The sequence below is a fragment of the Diabrotica virgifera genome, chromosome 3 (genome assembly GCF_917563875.1).
Source record: "Diabrotica virgifera virgifera chromosome 3, PGI_DIABVI_V3a".
NCBI classification, from domain to species: domain Eukaryota; kingdom Metazoa; phylum Arthropoda; class Insecta; order Coleoptera; family Chrysomelidae; genus Diabrotica; species Diabrotica virgifera.
In genome coordinates, this window is record NC_065445.1 from 118041827 (window position 1) to 118064802 (window position 22976).

The window sequence follows — 22976 nt, forward strand, 5'->3', positions numbered from 1 at the left end:
AGAATTAAACATGTGATGAAAAATCTGACTACACGATTGGAAAAGTTAAAATCATTAAAAAAATAATCGCTATAATTTTTATTTCTGTAGCTTTCTATTGGTCAGAATCTCCTATGAATGAAATAAGCTGAGGAATCTCTGTCTTCGTTTGTCAGGAAAGTTTCTGGACACTCTGTATAATTTAGAACAATATTCTGGCAAAGGAATAATGTAAATAAAAAACATTATTTATTTTAGTCGTATCTTTAATAAAAACTTAATTTAAAAATAAATTTTATTTTGGTTTTTGATACTTTGCTTGTATCCAAACTCTGTACATTTTTAAGAGTTTTCCTCGATTAACTTGTAGTCTTCTATCTGCCCGGTTTTCCACTTCTTGAAATCCACTGCCTTCAAACATCTGTTTAATTTCATCTACAAAAGATATCAAATCTGTACTGATATGACTGATAAGTAAAAAGGTCTAAGTCAAACATATCGACTTTGACTAAGTTTTTTAGTACGTTAAAAAATCGATAAAAAGCTAAATAAAAATAATAATTAGCTTAAATTAATAATAAGCTAATAAAAAAAGTAATAAAAATTGACTAATTTTCATCTCTATCCATCTATTCATCAAAAAATGCGTTCATCAAAAAATGAATTCAATCGCTTTTCCTAGCTTTTTATTGATTTTTTAACGTACTAAAAATCTTAAAGTCAAAATTATTGCCTTAAATTTTTTTTATCAGTACAGAAATTATAAATCGAAAGAATAAACAACACTCCTTATGGAAAAGTGGTCCAGGTCAAATTTAACGAAACTTTGGTCAATGATAGTTCTCAGTGAGTAGATTAAAAAAGTCCGTGGCACCTAGGTCTGAAAAACTATTCTTCTCGAGCTACAGCCTTCTGAAGTTCTTAAATTCAGGTACTGGCCGGGTTTACGTTAAGTGCACTAATTAACGATCAAGTGAATGAAGGGAGACTCATTTTCTTCATGCATATTTGCGTGTTGCATATGAATTCGTGGTTAAAATAGATGCATCGTATTTTAGTCTTCAAAAAACCTCCGAAAAGTACTGAGAAAGCTGAAAAAGCGCGATAGAAAATGTGTTGCTACAGCCACATAAGAATTATCATGTTTTCATGAATGGTTCAGACTTATCCAATAACAGCATATCTGCAGTCCCGCCTTATCTTTAGAAAACTACTGAACAGCGGCGATCTAGAGGGAATAGGGTAATTCACCCCGTAACACGGTCCAGAATTAAAGAAAAAATTGTTGAAATATGAAAATATATTAGCTGACCTGAAACTTACTACAGACAGACAAACTCAACCCAATTAACTCCACAGTTAGGAAAATTAAGGGAACTTATTGTAAATGTTATTATCTATGTCTTGTAGTTTGGGTTTGTCTATTTTATGTAGTAAGGGATTGGTGTTTTATTGGAAGTCGTCCTCTCTCCCAAGACAAATATTCTGCCACTGCTATTGAAGCGCCTTCAGAAAATTGAGGAACAACCACAATAAGTGCTGCTAGAGCAAAACAAGGCATCTTACGTTTTCACGCACGCAGAATAGAGTGCATCTAAAAATCATTAGATATGTCCACGAAGCAGTAGTTTTTGCAAACAGCTTAGATGATTTGCAAAGAATAATCTCTAGCATATCAGATATGAGTAAATTAAATAGACTTGATCTCAATACGAAAAGGAAAAACAGAGTACATACATGGTAGTAGGTAAACGCGAAATATTAATTACAATCTTCTATGGAAAAATCGGGTTTATGTCATCTTCGACTATCTGTATATTAAGATTTTGCTGATTTTGGTTAGATGCATCATATGTCGTGTTAACTAACGACCTATCAGGATACTTCAGTAGCACTGGCGGATCATTTGCCTTGGTGGAAGGGGGCGACTTCCAATAAAACACCAACCCCAAAATATATAAAATAGATAAACCCAAACTACATAAAAGACATAGGTATAGGTAATAACATGTGCAATAAGTTCCCTGTATTTTCCTAACTGTCGAGTTAATTGGGTTGAATTTGTCAGTCTGTAGTAAGTTGCATGTATATATATCAACGTGTAATAATCACGTTTCAACAATTTTTTCTTTAATTTTTCACTTCTTCAGTTTTCTGAAGACTTTTCGGAGGTTTTCTCAAGACTCAAATACGATGCATCTATCTTTGACCACGAATTCATATGCAGCTCGCAAATATGCATAAAGAAAATAAGTCTGTCTTTTTTCAGTAATAGATATTTTCATTCACTAGACCGTGAATTAGTGCAATTAACGTAAACAGAGTACCTGAATTTAAGAACTTCAGAAGGCTGTGGCTCAAGAAAAATAGTTTTTCAGACCTAGGTGCCATGAACTTTTTTAATCTACTCACTGAGGACTATCATTGACCAAAGTTTCGTTAAATTTGACCGGGACCACTTTTCCATAAGGAGTGTTGAGGGGTTCTTTACAGTTGAAACATTATCAAAAGAAAGTGTTTATGCTTTGGGTATAGAATAATAAATAATATACTACAATGCTTACCTTGTGTGAAAAAATACACTCTAGTACCATCACCTCTAGCATAAAAATTATCTCCTAGGCTTCTCCCGGGTTTAAATCTTAATTGTGCCATATCATATCTACCATAATCTCTAAAGAGTACTAAGCCCCCAGGTTTTAGGAATTTATAAATATTTTTTAAAACTTGCTCAAATCTAAAAAGGTGAAAAAATAAAATACCCATTTTTTGTAAACAGGCAACTGTTGCATTGTTAGATGAATCTGTTCTAATGTATTTCACGTTATTGGGGAAGATCTGTTATTCTAATAATTCCATTCTATTTTTCTTGTAAGAATAAGACCGAAAGGCATTATTCTTACAGAGGAATAAAACAGAAAGAAAATCTAACTGATTCTGATGCAAACATCATCTTCGAAAAACAGAGTAAAATAGAAAATGGAAAGAATACTGACAGAAACTGTTTGAAGGCCAAATATATGGAAGAGGAGGTGAATGATGGATCAAGAATATTGCAGCAAGTTTATTCTGCAATTACATACCGAAAGGGAGGTAAAGCAACCTTAATAAGATACAACAGAATTACTCAAACTAATGTACAACGAATCAATAGCAATAATCACAAAAAAAACTCAACAACATATACAACTCTGGGGAATCACCAACAGAATGGCTGAAGTCTGAGTTTGGCACTTAAAAAAAACTAGAAGCCAAAAAATGTGAAAAGTAAGTCCCGGCGCCAATTGATCCTAAGCGCATCCTACTATCAGTGCATCCGTTCGCAAGTCTCGCTTGGCAACGTTTGTCATCGGCGTACAGTTTTCTTGGGCCGTGGGACGCGTGACTCACCACCAGATGTTTTTTTTACTTGTTTTTGTTTGCGAGATGGACGTATCTGAAATGAATACGGATGGTACCTAAGTACAATTTATTATGATAAATAAAAATATTAGCATAGTCAACACCCCGAGTGAAAACTGCGTTGTCTTTGTCATTAAATTCTGAAACTTTTGGTAGACTAAATAAGCGGCGATACGAAATTAATAATCAAAGTTATGCCTTTACCAAAACAAATTATTAGCAAAATAAGGTGAAAAATGATTCATGTTACTTAAAACCGTGATCGATAAAAATATCGTATTACCCTCAAATTCAACTTGTCGGCATATTACATTTTTGTTTATTACATATTACATTTTTGTTTATGTTTAAAAATTAAAAACGAAATATGCAGATAGTGTTATTTTTTATGACCGATCAGTAGCGGAGGGATTATGAATTATGACTTGCAGTAATTGTAAATGATTGCGATCCTGCAGTAATTGTAAATGATTGTGATCCGAGCAGTAAATTGAGGAATAGGAGTTATGATCGGTAGGGAAGAGATTATTTTAAATATGTAGGTATTATGTGCAGAAATAAAATACTCAGTGTAAGATATCTTTTTATGCACCCGCTTATCATCAAATTCGATGTTTTCGAAAGTCATACCGCTACAACTACTAGGGACGTGTAAGATATTTTTAAAACGTTACTAGTTACAAGTACGGAAATACCGATTTTAAGTTGCCTACTCAATTCAGTACAAGGGTCAGATACCGTAAAATGAGGCTACTTTGTGACACTTTTTTAGTTTTTGTGATGATATAGTAGGTACATACATTTTCGGTTTATTATAATTTTAAAAATACCACCTGAAAGCTCAATCTCTCCTCTATGTTCAGTGAAAACTATAATGCGCTATATGTTATAGAAATCAAGACAATGTCAAAAAAGTTGTCACAAAGTCGCCCCATGGGTGGGGGTTTCTTTGTGACACGTAAATTTTTCTGCGATGTTTATATGGAATTCTAACTGTGGCACAAAGAAACACCCGCACATTATGTACAGCCATTTTAATATTAAATGGAGGTAACATATTTTGTTAAAATATAAATTTACTTTGGTAGAAATATCTTCTAAAAATTCTTCTAGGTAAGTCAAAGTTTGTGCACCAAACTAAAATCACCTGTTTTGGCATTGATCAAATCAGCTGTGGCATGACGTGCGAAGTTGCACATGAACTTTGGTTATTATTGCCCCCTAGATATCGCACATACTCTACTACTGAAATAAAACATTTTAATTATTCCAGCATTTCTAATGGCTCAGCCAAGTTATAAGTTTAACTTTAGAGGCGACTGTTACAAAGTAACCACATGTGTCACAAAGTAACCTCACTTTACGGTTCATCAGTATTTTGTAATCAATATTTGTACTCAGTACCACTGAGAACCGGTATCAAAAGTAACCGTTACATGTCCGCACTGATTTTACCCGTCTCTATTCGCCACGTCGATAGCCAACAGTTGGGTTGGGTGTGTTGGTTCAGTATGCGGCGCGCTAGAAAAATAAATGCACGGGTCACCCGTCCCGCCGGCGCAGGTTGTGTTTCGCTTGCTGTGAGAAAGTCAAACTTCCTCCAACTAGTTCGGGTTTATATAAATGCTGTTGGTACGAAAGAGGCTTTGTTCTCAGTACAAGTATTATACCAGAGATGTAAAGAAGTCAATTGTGACATAATGTATGCATGTCTGGTTAATTACAAGAATGCGTTTGATCGAGTAAGCCAAGATAATGCAAATACTGAAAGAGGAAGGAATTAACAACCAAGACCTGAAAATAATTAGAAACCTTCACTGGAATGAGACTGCAAATCTCAGAATTGAAGGTGAACATACTGAATACGATAAAATCATGCATGAAGTGAGACAAGGCTGTATTTTGTCTCCTTTAATCGTCAATCTCTATTTTGAAAGAATATTCAATAATAGTCTTTGCACGAAACTGAAACGAGCATTCTACTAAACTGGTACCGGCTAAACAACATAAAATTATGCAGATGACACTATAGTATTTGCGGATAACCTAGAAGACCTACCAGTCCTTATGAACAAAATCACACCTTACAGTTAACAACATGGACTCAATATAAACGCAAAGACAAAGATCATGATAATTAGCAAAAAAAAAAGAATCATAAAGTCAACCAAATCCCAGTAGAAAAAATGACGCACTACAACTATACCCTATTCCACGAATATACGTTTGTTTTGGATTATTTCGACAACGAATATTTTATTGTGCAAAATATGAAGAACGAAAATAAATTGCAAATTACATTGCTGTTTATTGGAATAATTATTAAAGCCATTTACTTTCGTACTTCTTATGTTGCACACTGAAATATTCGTTGTCGCGATAATCCAAAACAGACGTATGTTGGTGGAATGAACCATACCTCGGCACCATATTAAATGAAGAATGAAGCAACAACCAGGGGATCACCAAAAAGCTAGAACTCCAGTTAAAGAATCTCAGAACCTGGTTCAACACAACATCTGTGCAGCTTTTTCATTCTGCTGCAGACAAGGTAAAAATTGCCATGATGATCGCCATTATTCGTTACGGAAAGGCACATCAAGAAGTAGAAGAGGATAAAAAATTAGATTAAAAATATCTATAGATAAATTATAATTTTAAATATTTAATATGGCAATAAACAGTAAAATCGACTTACTTATCAGGATTGATAGCAGATAGTACAAATATCAGTACTATCACATCCATGCTATTTTCATCAAAAGGTACTTTCCATATTTGTTCAGTAGCATCCAATTCAAACGCAATACATCTCTCTGTATCATATTCTGGAGATTCTTTCAAAATTTGGATGGCTTTTGAAGAAAAATCTGATCCATACACCTAAAAAAACACATTTATTAATTAAATATGACAGGATCTGAATAACAAATATATTTCTCTCTATGTACATATATTATTCTTTTATATTTATGTAAGTTCTAAACTATTATGTGCCTTCTATCTAATGTTTATTAACATCAATTTCACATAAAAATATATTTATTTTGACATTTCCATTCTTCAATAAATCGTCAGTTTGTAAGAAAAAATTTTTTTTTTTATTTAGCTAATGCCTCGACAACTAATGGCCATTGGCATGGTAGGTACGGTAATTTTGAACAGTTAGGTACCTAGTGTCATGTGTAGTGTGTGTTGAGTAAGTGTCTTGTTACTTTGCAAAGTCGACGTCATTGTCTTTGCAAAGAGACGCTAATTGTATCCGAACGTCTGCGGTCCCTCCGGTGAGTACCGATCCCACAAGGACAGAAACTATATTCATTTATTAATTTATAATAAATGAAAAATTTCTGACCGTGGTGAGATTCGAACCCACAACCTTTCGGATTTTTTCGATCCAAAGGCAGGCGCTCTTACTACTAAGAAAAAATTAAACATCCCGTATTTCGGAAACAAAGCATTTGCGGACGTATGTTTATAAAGCAAATGGTCATTATTACTTCATGCAGAATTACCCCTTGTCGCACCCCAAGTTTGTCGCACTTATTTAGAAACACCCTGTAGTGATGAAGAACATGGCTAATTGTTAAAGTACCTAACTTTTGTATTATTCAACATAAGCGAATGAATCAAAAAACAGAATGTTGAGAAAACCTAAGGCTATAGTTGGGTTTTAATTTCAGTATTTTATAAATGCTAGAATATTCCACAGGGTGTTGCGAACTTTGAGAAAAAGACACAGTTTGATTCGTACACCCGGTATACAATGAAAATTTACCTTTTTAGCAACAATATTATTACTGCGATATTGTTAAAGAATATGGCTATAAGATGTTAAAAAATTACTTAAATCGGACAACAGGTTTAGGAGATATGAGACATCAAAAATGACTAATTTTTTGGGGTGCCCGTTTTCTCTGACGCGCAGTGTATTTACTAATTCTTCAAATAAATTGACAAATTAAAATCTCGCTTTAAATATCTATAACAAAGAAAGTTCGCCAGTTCAATTTTAAATTATCAAAATTGTATTGAAACACAATACAAATATAATCGACTTTTGGCTAAAATTAGCGTCTCTTTGCAAAGAAAATGACATCGACTTTGCAAAGTAACAAGACACTTACTCAACACACACACACACACACTACACATTACTCCTTTGAGTTAGTGATAAGTTATAGTCTAAAAAATCATTATGAAATTGACTGGCCAGTTGGTTGTGAAAACCAGTGCCAATAAAACAGAAAACACACACAATTAATTTTATCTGACAAATAACTATTCGTTGATTATTTGTTATTATTGAAACTGGCTCTAAATGGAGGAAAATTTTGCAATGGTTGAAAGTTCGTTAGCCGTTATATTGAGGGTTATTGCATAAAGGTTACACTGTACAATTTCTTACTTTTAAGTTTTTATTTGTAGAGTACTGTAAAATTGGGAATATAGTGTTGCCAACTCCACATCCGATTTCAAATATTTTTTTCTCCTCTGAACTATTATCATTCAATTCAGGAAATTCCGTAAATAACCAATGTCTGTCTTTGAAAAACCTATTTGTATGAATATCATAGAATGCATTCCAGTATTTATCAGCTTCACTCTCATATTTGTGAATATCGTCCTGTGTGAATTTTATAACACTATTTGCATTCACTTTATTTTGAGCTTCTTTTTCTTGATTTTCATCCCATTCAACATCATCCCTTAAAATAAAATTAGATTTTTTAGCTAAAATATATATTTCATATCACTGTGAAAAGTTGAGTAATTTAACAGTGTGAGTGTAATATATTCAAGGTTTTATTTCAGAAACAAGATGATTAAATGTCTGTAGTATAGTTGCCTCTAAATTTCTATCGCCCATTGAAAAAAGTAGTGGTATAAATGTTTAAGAAATTCAAGTAGCCGCTGCCCAGAAACGTATCACAATATTGGTTGTTTCACTGACACAAATTTATTGATATAATAATAATAATATAATGTAATAAAGGTCTTTATTTTTTCTTCAAGTACATACACTCAGTACACAAAACATACAAAATATACAGTGAGCACGTAAAGGTTGGAATAAATTCATTTTCTCGAGAATGGAGGATTTTGGAAAAAAATCCCAAAAGAGGTCAATTTTTATTTTTAAATTACGACTTTTTGGCATATATATCATACTAGTGACGTCACCCATCTGGGCGCGATGACGTCATCGATGATCTTTTTAAATGAGAGTAGGGGTCGTGTGATAGCTCATTTGAAAGGTAATTCAATTCTCTATTCAGTAATATAAACATTAACATAATATTTTATACAGGGTGTCCAAAAAAAAATTTTTTGGATTAAATTTATTGACATAAAAAGAAGAATGTATGTAATTTATTTAATTCAAAATACATTTTACTGCCCTCAGAAAGCAGAAAAAAATGTTTATTTGAAAAATAATCATGGCTTTTCGCTTAAATTAAATGTTTAAACTGTCACGGGGCTAGTGGGTGGCTGCTTTAATATTGAATTTAAGCAAAAAACAATATTTATTTGCCAAATAAAATTTTTTTCCTGTTTTCTGATAGCAGTTAAATGAATTTTGAAGTAAATAAATTACACACATTCTTCTTTTTATGTCAATAAATTTAATTCAAAAAAATTTTTTTTGGACACCCTGTATAAAATATTATGTTAATGTTTATATTACTGAATAGAGAATTGAAGTACCTTTCAAATGAGCTATCACACGACTCCTACTCTCATTTAAAAAAAAAACATCGATGGTGTCATCACGCCCAGATGGGTGACGTCACTAGTATGATATATATGCTAAAAAGTCGTAATTTAAAAATAAAAATTGACCTCTTTTGGGATTTTTTTCCAAAATCCTCCATTCTCCAGAAAATGAATTTATTCCAACCTTTACGTGCTCACTGTATATGCATAATATAATAACAAGAAAGAAAAAATGCCGAAGATCAGTTGGTACTGATTTCAAGAAATCAGCACCTCTGCTTTTCATCTTAAGCAAGAAAAAAAAATGATATTTTTTCCCATGTTCTGTAACAAATCAAAAACCGTGACTAATAGGAACATTTTGTAATTAAATATTGTCCAAAAAACTATCACATAGTCTATACATGCTACATAACAGGTCATTAACTATGGTACATATGTGTTACTCGCTTAGCAATTTAGTTTTAAGAGATTTCTTAAAAGATACAATCGACTTTAATTTTAATTCTTTAGCTAATCCATTATATATTTTTGATATTTGATATGTAAATGAGTCTTTGAATTGTTCTGTACGATGTGGTGAAGCTGTAATTGTATTTTTATATCTTGTATTGACATTATGTATGTCAGTTCTATATATAACTTTTTTAAAAAGATATGCTGGTAATAATGAGTTTTTGATGATTTTGTGGAATAGACAAGCAGCATGTAGATATCTTCTTTTTTCTATGCTCAACCATTTTACGCGTTTTAATTTGTGAGAAATAGGCTGTCTTACACCACAGATCAGACGAAGACACGAATTTTGAACTACCTGAATTCTTCTCCTGTCATCAGAACTAATACAAGGCCCGTACACAACATCACCATAGTTAAATTTAGATAAAACTAAATTTTCGCACAGTATTCTTTTTATCTTGTAAGATAGATAGCGGCGATTATGATAAATTATTATTAAACTGAGAAATGCTTTACTCACACAGGTGTTAATATGTTTTGTAAATTTTAGGTGATTATCTAAAGTTAAATGTAGATTTTTTGCACTGGGGTTGAACTGTGCAAACTGGGGTTATATTATACAAAAAATGGAAGCCGCCAATATTTCAGAATACCTAATAAACATTGTTAAAAGCTACCTCACAGATAGGTATGTAACTGTGGAGAAAAATATAGATATAAAGCTAACGGCCGGGGTACCTCAAGCCTCGGTAGTCGGACCAACTTTATGGAATATTCTATATAATGGAGTGCTAGAGATCCCATATGGCAGAGATAGTGTAGCCGTGGCCTACGCCGATGACTTGGCCATTCTTACGACTAGTGACATGTATCGGGTGCTAGTTGAGACCGTAGAGGATTGATACAAGAAAGTGAATGATTGGATGACCGACAACGACCTTGAACTTGCAGATGGCAAGACAGAGGTCGCCATCCTAAAAGCCCCGAGAAATGGGCCAGACCTGTTGTTCCGCTTAGGAAATAACAACGTCCAGGAGAGGCGCTGCGCTAAATATCTGGGTATAGACCTCGACAAAGGACTCAGATTCACTAAACACCTGAAAAGAGTGGTGAAGAAGGCGGAAGTGCAGACGACGGCCCTCCAAAAAATTACACCTAATATTGGAGGTCCGAGCAGTTCCAGGAGAAGGCTATACCTACATATAGTTCAGTCTACCCTTCTTTACGGAATCCCAGTCTGGTTCGGGGTACTAAGATACCAAAAGTACAGGGATATGATAACAATAAGGGCCCAGCGTAAACCTCTGTTGAAAGTCACTATGGTTTATTTTTTAACCAGGAGGAGTAAACTAAAAAGACAGATTCACACCCAAGAAAGTCACTAGAATAATAACCAAATACATCTTCTTTTTTCGTTGATCTAGTCGGCTCTCGACTGTAATCCATAAATATTATATTAAATTAATATGTAGCCAAAGAGTTCCAAAAACAACTGCTTTTTATATAAAAGCAGACTAAAAATCTAAAAATCAAAGGAATAACACAGAAAACACAAAAATCGCCGATATAACTTAATTAACACTATGAAATGTCACTAGTGTCCAAATTTGATAAATGTCATTAGTGTCAAAATTTAATAACAGTGGAGTAAACTTGCCTGCGGTTGGACTATTTACAAACAAGCAATACAGCGCGGTAATTTTTTTTTTATTTAGCTAATGCCTCGACAACTAATGGCCATTGGCATGGTAGGTACGGTAATTTTGAACAGTTAGGTACCTAGTGTCATGTGTAGTGTGTGTGTTGAGTAAGTGTCTTGTTACTTTGCAAAGTCGACGTCATTGTCTTTGCAAAGAGACGCTAATTGTATCCGAACGTCTCCGGTCCCTCCGGTGAGTACCGATCCCACAAGGACAGAAACTATATTCATTTATTAATTTATAATAAATGAAAAATCCCTGACCCTGGTGAGATTCGAACCCACAACCTTTCGGATTTTTTCGATCCAAAGGCAGGCGCTCTTACCACTGAGCCACGGAGGGGGTCGCGGTAAATTTGAATCACTCCTCTTGGCATTGATTAATAAACACATAGATACCTCACCTTAAGGTAAAACCGAATTCAGTGTTAAACTCCGCCCACTTACACCTCTTTGCCCCTCAAGTCTAAGTACTACCTGACTGGACGGTGGCGACATTTATTGAAATTTTTGCCAAGATTGAAAAATAAATTTGAGGTGCTTGGCTGGCGTAATAGACAACGATATAAGGGTAGTATTCAGCATTTTCACAAATAATTTTAACGCGCTTGTAATCTCTATTTTGGAATTCCTATTTTACTTCAGATAAAACGCTAAATATTGATTAATAAAAATAGTGAAGAGGTTTCCTAAAAATGATTTAATTATTAATACACTACAAAAAAAACAACAAAATAGAAAATACATAATAAAATTAGCAGTAATAATTCACATGTAAATTATTTTTTGCAATTTGTAAAAGAGATTAATTTTCAGAACTAATGCGAAATAAAATATTTGAAGTTGGTATACATAATTTCTTTCCAGATCTAACCTTTTCACTCAAATTAAAATATTGCAAAACCTCCGAATTTTAAAGAATCCATTTTATTGGCATGAAATTTGGTATACACATAGCTAAAATATCAAAGAAAAAAGTGATATTGTGCCACTGTGTGCTCTTGCACTGGGGTTAAGTATCACTCCTTCTCGGGAGTGAAAAAATATAGGGTAAAGTCGGGGAATGCCGGCCCTGAGGGTAATGCCGGCCATCAAATTTTTCGATAGTGAACAACATTTTAGCTGATGTAACATGCTGCGCCATCTACCAGAATAAGTTCAAATGTGGCCCTGGTTTGGTGTGACTGTAATCTGCTTTAGTAATGTGACAGATGCTGAAATATATTTTAACGTGTTTTCGTATAGTGTAAATGAATTCTAAAAGGTATGTTATCACTAATATTTTTAAGTACATAATTGGAATAAAATTAGTTACATGATGTACATGTTATGTAGTATACGCTAGTTTAATACATTTTGTCATAATTATTGATTATTAAGGATGCCGAGAGAAATCAAATTTTAGGTTAAGTTCGGGTAATCGCGGCCAGCGTAATGATTGTAATGGCGGCCGGCCGCCATTCCCTTCGCACTAAGAATATTTGCAATCTAGAAATCTAGACAATAGCATAGGTAATATTCGTTTTATTAAAACAAATATTTTAATTACAGATAGGTACCCACTAAATATCACAGAAAAACCACAAAAGCTATGTGGTTTTCAGACCAAATGGAAGCGGCGTTAAATGCGGTTCGTTATGGTAGAAGTACCAGGGAGGTTTCTAGGACATTTGGTATTCTTAGGGTTGGTTTCTCATACCTGCGTTAATCTATGGTTCAGTTGAACCGGGTTCACGGGTGATCTCCGGTTCTGTTTGGAATGCATTTCTCATTGCGCGTTCATGTCAGTGCTCGTTCTACAGCTTTCGAGAAATGCCAATAGATGGCAAAAGGTAAAAAACTGTCGCCATTTTGAACTAACTTTTTTATGCTGTTTTTGAATAAAGTTAAATTTAAGTATTTATAGTCAAATAGTCATTTTAATAATTATAAATAAATATTATAAAAACACAAATAATGTTATCGTTTATCGTTAGGCTTAATATAATAAAATAGGATATATTTATATTATGACAGCGTTTCGTGTTAATACAACGCATGCGTAGTCCATGAAATCATCTGAACTGAATTCTGAAATCTTTGAACGGCCGAATTCCACCGTTCAAGCATCGTTCAAGTTTAAACTGCCATCGGTTGAACGCGAATTGAGAAAGACGATTTTGACTTTAAACTGACGTTTACTAGAAGTTCAGGTTAAACTGGAGTTGAACTCGATATGAGAAATTGGCCCTTAGAAGAACTCTTCAAGACAGACTTAGAAATTAATGGTAATGCTGTTTCGGGGCCTAATATGGGACGTCATCCTGTATTCACCACAGAGGACGAAAAGCTATTGGCAAGTCAAGTTGTCAAAGTTTCAAAATTATTTTACGGTATAACACCAGTGGAGATTAAACGATGTGCATTTACTTATGCAAAAAAATGATATTAAAAATTCGTTTTCCAAAAATAATAACTCTGCTGGTAAAGCTTGGCTCAAGCTGTTGATACCAATGAACCTCTTCAAGATAAAATTGAAGTAACACCAGAAGTTCCTGAGGAGAATGAAAATCATAAATCAGCTGATGGAGTTTCATTTTCTGATTTGATACCATTACCTGGACCATCAGGAAAACAGACAGCAAAAAAGCAGCAACGCAACAGGAAACAACATGCAGAGATCTTTACATCTACTCCAATGCATTATTAGATGAAAAAATGAAAAAAAACTACAGAATATGATGAAAAAAAAAATGCAAAAAATAAAGGTACTAAACGTAAGCTAACAGATGATAATGCACCCGATCAAACACAAATCACAACTACTACAATCAGAGCAATCCCTAAACGCAACTGCAAAGAGACATGGGCGAGAACTATCATAGATATTTTTGAAGAAGAAGGTGAATCCGATGATGACTCACTGGAAAAGGTTATGAAGGTTATGAAAAGTTAATGAAGATATTTGTGTCATATGCGGCGATACGGGAAAACACCGGGAGATGTGGTTGCGTTGCGTAATGTGTGGGCACATGCGGCTTGTGTAGACACTGAACGTAAAAAGATTTATTATTATTAAATTAATAATAATAAATAAGTTTATGTGTGATTTTTGCCTTTAAATAGTAAATTATATTCTAGTAACGGGCAATGGCGGCCCAGGCCGCCATTACCTTACCGTGGAAGGTAATGACGGCCAATGGATATGTTTAAGAATTCCTTTGTATATTTTTTAGTTTTGTTCTTTCTTTATTTTGGTAATATACATTTGATTTCTTTGTTTTCTATCTTACATTTGACAATTTTTTAGAATTTTTGTGTTATCAATAAAGATGATATTCACAAAATAGCTTAGGGGGCCGGCATTCCCCGACTGTACCCTACGTTCAAGATATGTCCAGAATTGGATAAACTGATTAATACTAACAACTTTTGGTCCACAAAGTTTTTTCAATAAGTCAATACTTTTCGAGTTATTTTCGGGTAAATATGATTTTCGCAAATTACTCAAAAAGTAAGTATTTAATCGAAAAAAGGTATATGTAGCAGAAATACCTATAGTTTTTAAAAAAGTAAAAAAGTGGTATACGTATGAAGTCTGTAGATCCAGCAGAAACAGAGTAGTAGGTAATGAAAAGTGGGTCCTTATTCGTCAAATTCCAAATCGAATATTTCAACGTGAAATAACCAAAAAATGAAGAACTTTTCGGGAAAAACTACAACTTTTTTTAGTGTTTAAAAAAAAGTTTATCTTTATTTTTGTTTAAGTTTCTAGCATCGAAGTAAGCAAGATATGGTCAAAATAAATTTGGCCCCTATTTTTATTTTTGGTACAAAAGTCGTGAAAATCACCCCCTAATTAGCATCCGAAATTAAATGAATCGAAACGGCCTTACAATTTACTTAACTTGTTTATTTTTTTATATTGTCTGTAAGTTCCATCTAATCAAAGCGCCTATTTTTGAAAAAATTGGTTTTAAAGTAAAAAACAATTTTTTGAAATTCTGAAAAAAACATATAAAGGGGGGTTGTGCTTTTCTGAATATTTTATATTTTTTGCTTTTTTTAAGACAAAATAGGTTAAAATATGGCTGTTAAAATTTTTCCAAAACTTACAGATCATACAAACACTACATACGTAAAGTAATTTATCAAGCGGTGACGATTAATTTAATTTTAGACGCTAATTATGGGGTGATTTTTATGATCTTTTTTTACAAAAAAAAAAGGAACCATTTTATTCTCAGCGTAACTTACTTACTTTTGATGTTAGTAACTTAAAAAAGAAACAAAAATAAAGCTTTTTTTAAACATTTTAAAAAAGATACTGAGTTTTCTCCAAAAGTGCTTAATTTTTTAATTATTCCACGTTTAAATATTCGATTTGGAATTTGACGAATTAGAACCCACTCTTCCTGAACTACAACTCTGTTTCTACTGGGTCTACAAACTTCATACGTTTATTATATATAACTTCATACTATTCTGCACTTTTTTTATAAGATAGGTATTATTTTTGTTAACAATATTTAATTTTTCGATCAAATATTTACCTACATTTTGAGTTATTTGCGAAAATCCGTGTAAAAAGGTGTTTTTTTTTTGTTGAAAAGTGAATATGTTCACTTGCAAATTATTCGAAAATTCTTGACTTAGTGAAAAAAACTCTATAGAATAAAAGTTGCTTAGCATTACTCATTTTAATACCGGACTTACTTTGAACGTATATAAATTAGGGGCAAAACCCGTGAGTAAATGGAATAATTACTCCTACATATTTTGTGATGGCTCGAAATGTCACATAAAAGTAACGTCATCGTTCAGAAAAAGTTCAGTTATGTTATAAAACTAAACAATAATACTAGAATATGTACTAGGTATATTAGAGGTAGGTACTCAAATACCTGCATTTTTAATTTACCGGAAATAAAAATTAGCTATATATTTTTTTCTGAGAGTACCTAACATTGTATTACAAAAAATTGACAATTTGTCTAGAAATGGTAAAATAGAAGTCAATTATATTCTGTACAAAATAAGAAATAGTATAGAGGTGAAATGAAATCGATAGGATCTACTGTTCGATCGCATACTTTTTACATTTAACAGAACAGAGCTACTAGGTCTGGATTCCGCGTATGAAAAAAAAAGTTGATTAATAGCAAGCTGAAAATTTGTTAATAGCTTAAGGGTGTCTAGTCGGATAAATTTTGATATATGGGAACACTGGAACAGGGCAGTTTTAATTGTGGAACAGGTTAAAAATTTGGAACGGTCAGACAACGAAAACGGCACATTTATTTTGTCCGACAGAATAGACTTAACTCTCCGAACAGAGATTAAACTCTCATGCAAAAATCAGACTACTATTTATCACCTGTCATAATTCCTGTCATTTGACAAATTCTACATGTTCCACTCATTAAAACGCCCATTTGGTGATAAATAGCAGTCTGATTTTTGCATGAGAGTTTAATCTCTGTTCGGAGAGTTTAAGTCTGTTCTGTCGGACAAAATACATGTGCCGTTTTCGTGGTCTGACCGTTCCAAATTTTTAACCTGTTCCACAATTAAAACTTCCCTTGTTCCAGTGTTCCCATATATCAAAGATTGTCCAACTAAACACCCTTAAGCTATTAACAAATTTTCAGCTTGCTATTATTCAACTTTTTTTTCATATGTGGGATCCAGACATATAGGCTCTGAGCTTCGCTGGTGTCGCTCCTAGCGGACTACCAATTCAACTTTCACCGGTAATTTTTAAATTTATTATTTAATTGTTATCGCTTAATATTTACAACGCAAAAAAGTAATTAAATTGTAATCGATTTTTTTAAGATTTTGCTAATCATTTTGACGTTCTATTGATAAAATATGAATTTCTTACTTCGGATACTTTCACATTTATCGTGTAGATGGCGCTAAGATTAATTGATTAATTTATAATTACATATTAGGGAACATTAAAAAAACTTAAATTCAGTATTTAAAACGTAAGTATATTTAAGGTAGAAATATATACCACAGCTTTGACCAACTAATATTTGTTATAATTAATGTTTTTAACTTTAATTTTAAATTAATCACTTTGACATTTATGTCAAATTTCCGGTAAAGGTTTACAGACTTGTCACTACTGGCGCTCGCGAATTTGTAAATATCCCCTCTACGTACGAGCTCACAGCGTATACGGCCGGTGAACGGCATGATCACTGGCATCATACGCCAGAGCACGCGGGTTCAATCCCTGCAAACGACAAGCAATTTTTCATTTCTAAAAATGATAAGAGCCGTTTCACCGTACCTCGGAGAGCACGTTAAGCCGTCGGTCCCCCTGGGCTAGTGTACATCGACAATAGTTACTTGAAACAGGTTAAAGATGTAAATGGCGCCGGAACAATCCAAAAGGATCTCTCCTGCAAAAATGCCCTACGATATTACTATTATTTCATTTAACAATTTCTGAGGACTTTTCTGATGGAATTACTTCAAAGAGGTTATTAAAAGCAGATAGTGATGTGTACCAAATACAATGGATTATATTTTTCTTTGACAAAACACCACAAGTTGTCAAAGTTTAAATGAATAATATTGATAAAATGACAGGGAATTTCCAAAATATAAATAGCCGAGGACATCTAATTCTTTCATTTTGAGTTTTAAAATATGCAGGTTTTTATTAAGAATGCATTTTTTCCCTAAATTTTATAAAAAAGTCTTCAATAATCGCTCACCCGGAAGAAAAGTAACACAACTCAAAAAATGCATAATTCCAGATCTTGTTAAATTGACTATTTATTGTATTATATTCATGTTTGTTTAACTTTACTTTTATCGAAAATAAGTAATTTTCTGTTTTTTGTTTGCTTTCATTAATGTTATACCACTGACAAGTTTTTAAGAGTTTGATTTTCACCAAGAATTTTATATTTTTTCTTTTATGGTCTTTACAGTTTTCAAGCCAATTTTTAGTTAATAAAATATGCTTAGCCAAATAGGTTTCAATATTGTCAAAAAGTGCATTACCTACTTTAAATGAATTAAAGGCCCCGTGAAACTTTTTCTAACATTATTGTAGTAATAGTAACAAACAAATCTGATTATCTCTGAAGAATCTTTATTCATGTGCACCATATTCTCTAAGAAGTAAAATTAATTCGCATTTCTGTAATAGAGTTTTAGTGTCTTGCAAATCTTCATGACATTTAATCCAATTCAAATTTTTTATAATCTTATAGTAAATATAACCAGTAACATGCACATGTAACAGCACACGTTTCTAAATTTGTGGTTGTTGTCTTAAATTCCGCTTTAACTTATCACAGCACAATACGCAGCTAATAGAAGGTAATACACCTATAGGGTAAGTTCGGCTCTGACGCCACTGTTAACTACTCGCAAGTCAGACAGCGACTGAGAAATCTCGATACGGTTTTCGAGTAGCGCCATCTAGTTGCCGATACGTCTTTCGGTTACCAGGAGGTGAGCTATCTATGGGTAAGTTTATAATCAATGCTCTTGGTTAAAAAACAAACCATAGTGCATATAAAACTACTTCTACCAAGGCCCTGCAGGTGATAGCGGGCGCGCCCCCCATTCACCTATTAGCCAAGGAATGCCAATTATTATACGAAAACGGCAATGGTCACGTACCAGAAGTAAGGTCGATCGCCCTCGAGCGGATCATAGAAGACTGGTAAAGGGAATGGGAGGCAGAGCACACGAAAGCCCAGTGGACTAAGAGACTGATCCCAGATGTTGGGACGTGGTACGACTGCAAGTTTAAGCGTGTCAATTATAATTTTACACAATTTCTAACAGGACATGGATCCTTCAGATCATTCACTTTCGCAATCGGGAAATCAAACGATGACACGTGTCAAACCTGCCACGTGAGGGAGGATGCGGAAGATTGTATTTTTAGATGCAATGTTTTCGCCCGTGAGCAGGGCACCCTGCAAAATAGGCTGGGCAACATTAGACCTGACAATTTTCTGCGAATAGCGACTAGCAGCAAGAGCAACTTCGAAACCATTATTGATATTATAACAAAAATACTGAAGCGTAAGTCCCTAATGGAAAGGCTGGAGCAAAATGGCTGAGGTGGGTCACTCCAGGCAATTACAAAAGGTATAAAAATGTAAAAATATATATGTATATGTGTGTGTATGTATCTATGTATGTGTATGTATATATGTGTATATGAAATATATATATATATAAAAAATATATATAAAAAAAATTATTATGGTGGTCCAATACAGATTTACAACACCTTAATTCTCTTTTCTAAAGACAATTTTTTCTCCCTCTTGAGAGGAATCCCTGATCCAGGACCATAGATACGATAACACTTCTAGCTACGTTTCTCCGCTGCTCTGGTGTAACTTTTGAGCCAGGACCTATTCCACAAGCGTTTGCTGCTTTTAGGCAGGTGCTTTGGGTTCAGTTATTCAAACTTCCTGCCGCTTCTAGGCAAGCATAATAGGATTTTTTAACACGTAAGATATCTTCAGATATCCTTTTTAGACTGTGTGGAATATCCCCATGTTTCGTTCATCCACTGAACACGTTCAGGGATATTCCGGATCGGAAGAGGGGGTGGTTTTAGTTGGTAGGCGGCTGGTTATGGGGGCACGCGGGACGCATGGACCAGACTTTGGTCTCTGTGCCCTGGCGTGTTCTCCTCTCCTGTCCAAGTCCAACAGTACTAGGGACATCTTCCCTAAGAGCGTTCCACCTCAGTCCAAAAAAAAGAGAAAAAAAAAAAGATTTCTTGCACTAGTTACAGGTTTAATGATTTCATTATCAACAACTATTTCAATGGTGTTACTCATCTCCAGACATACCCGGCTACGACCACAAACCACCAGATTAGTTTAGAATTTATATTTAATGCATGATTTCTTGCCCAATCAACCAATGATTTAATATCCTGATTAACAGTCTCAATAGCACTTGCTCTGTCAACCGGGTAAAATGAATGGTAAACTTGTGTATCGTCTGCATATAGATGAAATTTACAGGTACATATTCAGGGAAGTCCCAATATTGGTGGTGTATAAAGTAAATAAGATTGGACCTAAGATTGAGCCCTGAGGCACCCCTGACAAAATGTTTACAAAATCAGAGCTCCTGTAGTCTACTTTGACGCTCTGTTTCCTATGTCGCAAGTAAGACTCAACCATATTCAATGCATCCATGGAAAAGCCTATTGACTTCAAAATTGCGCAAAGTAGCGAATGATTAAGAGTGTCAAATGCCTTAGAGAAATCGATCAAAACTAAAATGGTAACTTTACCCACATCCCTTTCTCTCAAAATGTCATCAGTTATTTTAAGGAGTGCTGTTTCACAGTTGTGAAATGGCCTAAACCCGGACTGAAAATCAGTTAAGATAGTATTATTAGAAATATAATCACGAAGCTGCATTTCCATAATGCGTTCTAACACTTTTGATAGAGTTGGCAAAATACTAATAGGTTGTAGATCCTTATATTTGGTTGGATTGTTACATTTAGGTATGGGTCTAATTAATTGCTTTTTTCCATTCATCTGGAAAATAGTTATTAGAGAGGCAACAGTTCATTATATGTGTTATATAAGGAATGATTAATGGGCAACATTGAAGTAACATTTTTAAGTTTAAACCGTCTGAGCCTAAAGCATTAAATTTTGTAGTATATAACAATTTTTGCAGCAAATCACAGGATACTGGAGTAAAGGAGAAAAGTTCTCGATTAGGTACAGTATTTAAGTAATTGTCAATTGTATTTTGATTAATTGGTAGATGTGGGATGCATGATGTGTAATACTGATTAATCTCATAGGGTTCTTTTAAATTTTCTGGAATTGTGTGTTCATTCTTCCCAATATTAAGGAGTTGTAAAATTTTCCAAGCATTTTTTATTCCACCCATTCTCATATGCTAATGTTGTATAATTTCTAATCATTTTGTAGTAGTTAAGGTGAGCTGGTTTCTTAGTTTTCTGCCACTTTTTTTGAGCATTATCTCTTAGTGACATAAGAAGTCTCACATTATCTTTTAGCCAAGGATTATATAAGTATTAAATCATAAAATAACAATGTGTAATCAGTGTATAGTCAAAGGGCAGAGAAATCTGATTTTGAAAAAAAAACAAAACGTTTATTTCTTTGTTTTTCAAATGTTTAATGTGAATGTCAAAAAATTATCAAATTGCCACCCTGTTAGAAAAAAAATATTAGGTAATACATCAGAATCTTCTATTAGCATTTAGGATGATGTCACACAAATAAAACTGCAGAAGAGTATTTCACATTTAAAAAACTGATATTGTTTTAAACAAAAGTTAACAATTTATACTGAAAAATTGAATACATTGTCTAAAATATTTCTTCTGCAGATGAGCTCTCATCATCTTTATTATCCAACAGATCAATAATAAATTGTCCACTGTTTGAAGTTAATTGGCCTTTCTGTATTCATTTTCTATATTAGCTAAATGGTTCACCGCTTTTTTCCAGTGGGCCCTTGTGATCTCTGAAGGTTCATATTGAATTAAAATCAGTTTTGGGTCAAATTTTAGAAAAATATTTTTCCTCCGAATCCGTTTTTTTACTTGTCCCCAAATAAGTTCTAAGGGATTGAAAATGCAAAAATACGGTGATAATCTCAAAACAGTATCACCATTTTTTGTTACAGTTGAGCACAGTATATATTATTTGTCATAAATTCTTATGCCAGCTTTTAGCTGGCACCTAAGTGAACCATCAGTCCAACCATTGCTAGTGGTATCATGCGTGTCATACGATGTCTTGTCTAAATTATAAATTGGTGTATCTACTTTCCATAATAGCCACTAACTTATCAAAGATTTTGTATTTCAATTCAAGTTTTTTCAGTTGTCTGTATAAAGGTGGTTGATATGTTATTTTATGGTAGGTTCTTTCTATCGCATCAACAAGCTTGGTTTTAATTGTTAATATTACATTCTTTTCATATTCTTCATAAACCAAATTCCTTAACCACTTAATGCACACATTAATTTCAAAGTTATTGTAAAAAAAGTTGTTTATTTAATAATTCCATTATGCATGTAAAATAATTAATTTGTCTGTACTAAAGGTGATATTTGTTTGAATTTGCCGAAGGAGGATAGATAGAGGCAAATATACCTTATTTTAGACAGTAATTGACTAATATACGTAACCCGTTCACTACCAAGGGGACATTAAAGTTTCATCCTCATAGACCATAGCCATTTAAATTGCCATTCTGTGCGACCCTCAGCTCACGGGTGAGACGCTGGTCTATTAAATAATACGATGTGGCTCCCATATGAGTCCCTTGGTAGCGAACGTGTTAATTTAAAAAATAGAAAATAACACTCCACATTGGGATTTACATACCACGCGTTGAAGCTAAAGATATCTGATTTGTCAGTTAAATAGCGTGATCCATATTTGGGTTTCTTTCGATATCTTGTAGAACAGAAACGAGAAAATGAAACTAACTTATACAGTAAACTAATTTTGTTCATACCATGCATTGTGCTCAAAAACATTCTCAGCATCAGTTAAAAAGCGATTCCCAAATTGAGGCCTCTTTTCATCATCCATCGTTCATAGATGTTAAAAAAATTATATATTTACAAGTTACGACGAATTATTCTCACGTTATTAAATATTAATTAATTCTATCCACATTTTTGAGGTTATAACTTTGTTATGAAACTTAAATGTCAATGTCATACATTTGA

At 33.4% G+C, this 22976-nt stretch overlaps 1 protein-coding gene across 3 annotated transcripts; it reads right to left on the minus strand.

The window, feature by feature from the left end:
- Positions 1-224: 224 nt before the first annotated feature.
- LOC126881259 (methyltransferase-like protein) lies at positions 225-22961 on the minus strand. 3 transcript variants are annotated; one of them, XM_050645429.1, is made up of 5 exons: positions 22760-22961; positions 7790-8090; positions 6080-6264; positions 2544-2716; positions 225-414 (listed from the first exon to the last, which is right to left on the minus strand). In XM_050645429.1, the coding sequence occupies exons 1-5, from the start codon at positions 22834-22836 to the stop codon at positions 275-277; spliced, it is 876 nt and encodes a 291-aa protein (XP_050501386.1). In that variant the 5' UTR covers positions 22837-22961; the 3' UTR covers positions 225-274. The 3 variants fall into 3 exon arrangements, with proteins under 3 accessions (XP_050501386.1, XP_050501385.1, XP_050501387.1); XM_050645428.1 differs by having other exon boundaries at positions 22627-22936; XM_050645430.1 differs by lacking the exon at positions 22760-22961 and adding an exon at positions 9914-10006.
- Positions 22962-22976: the final 15 nt, after the last annotated feature.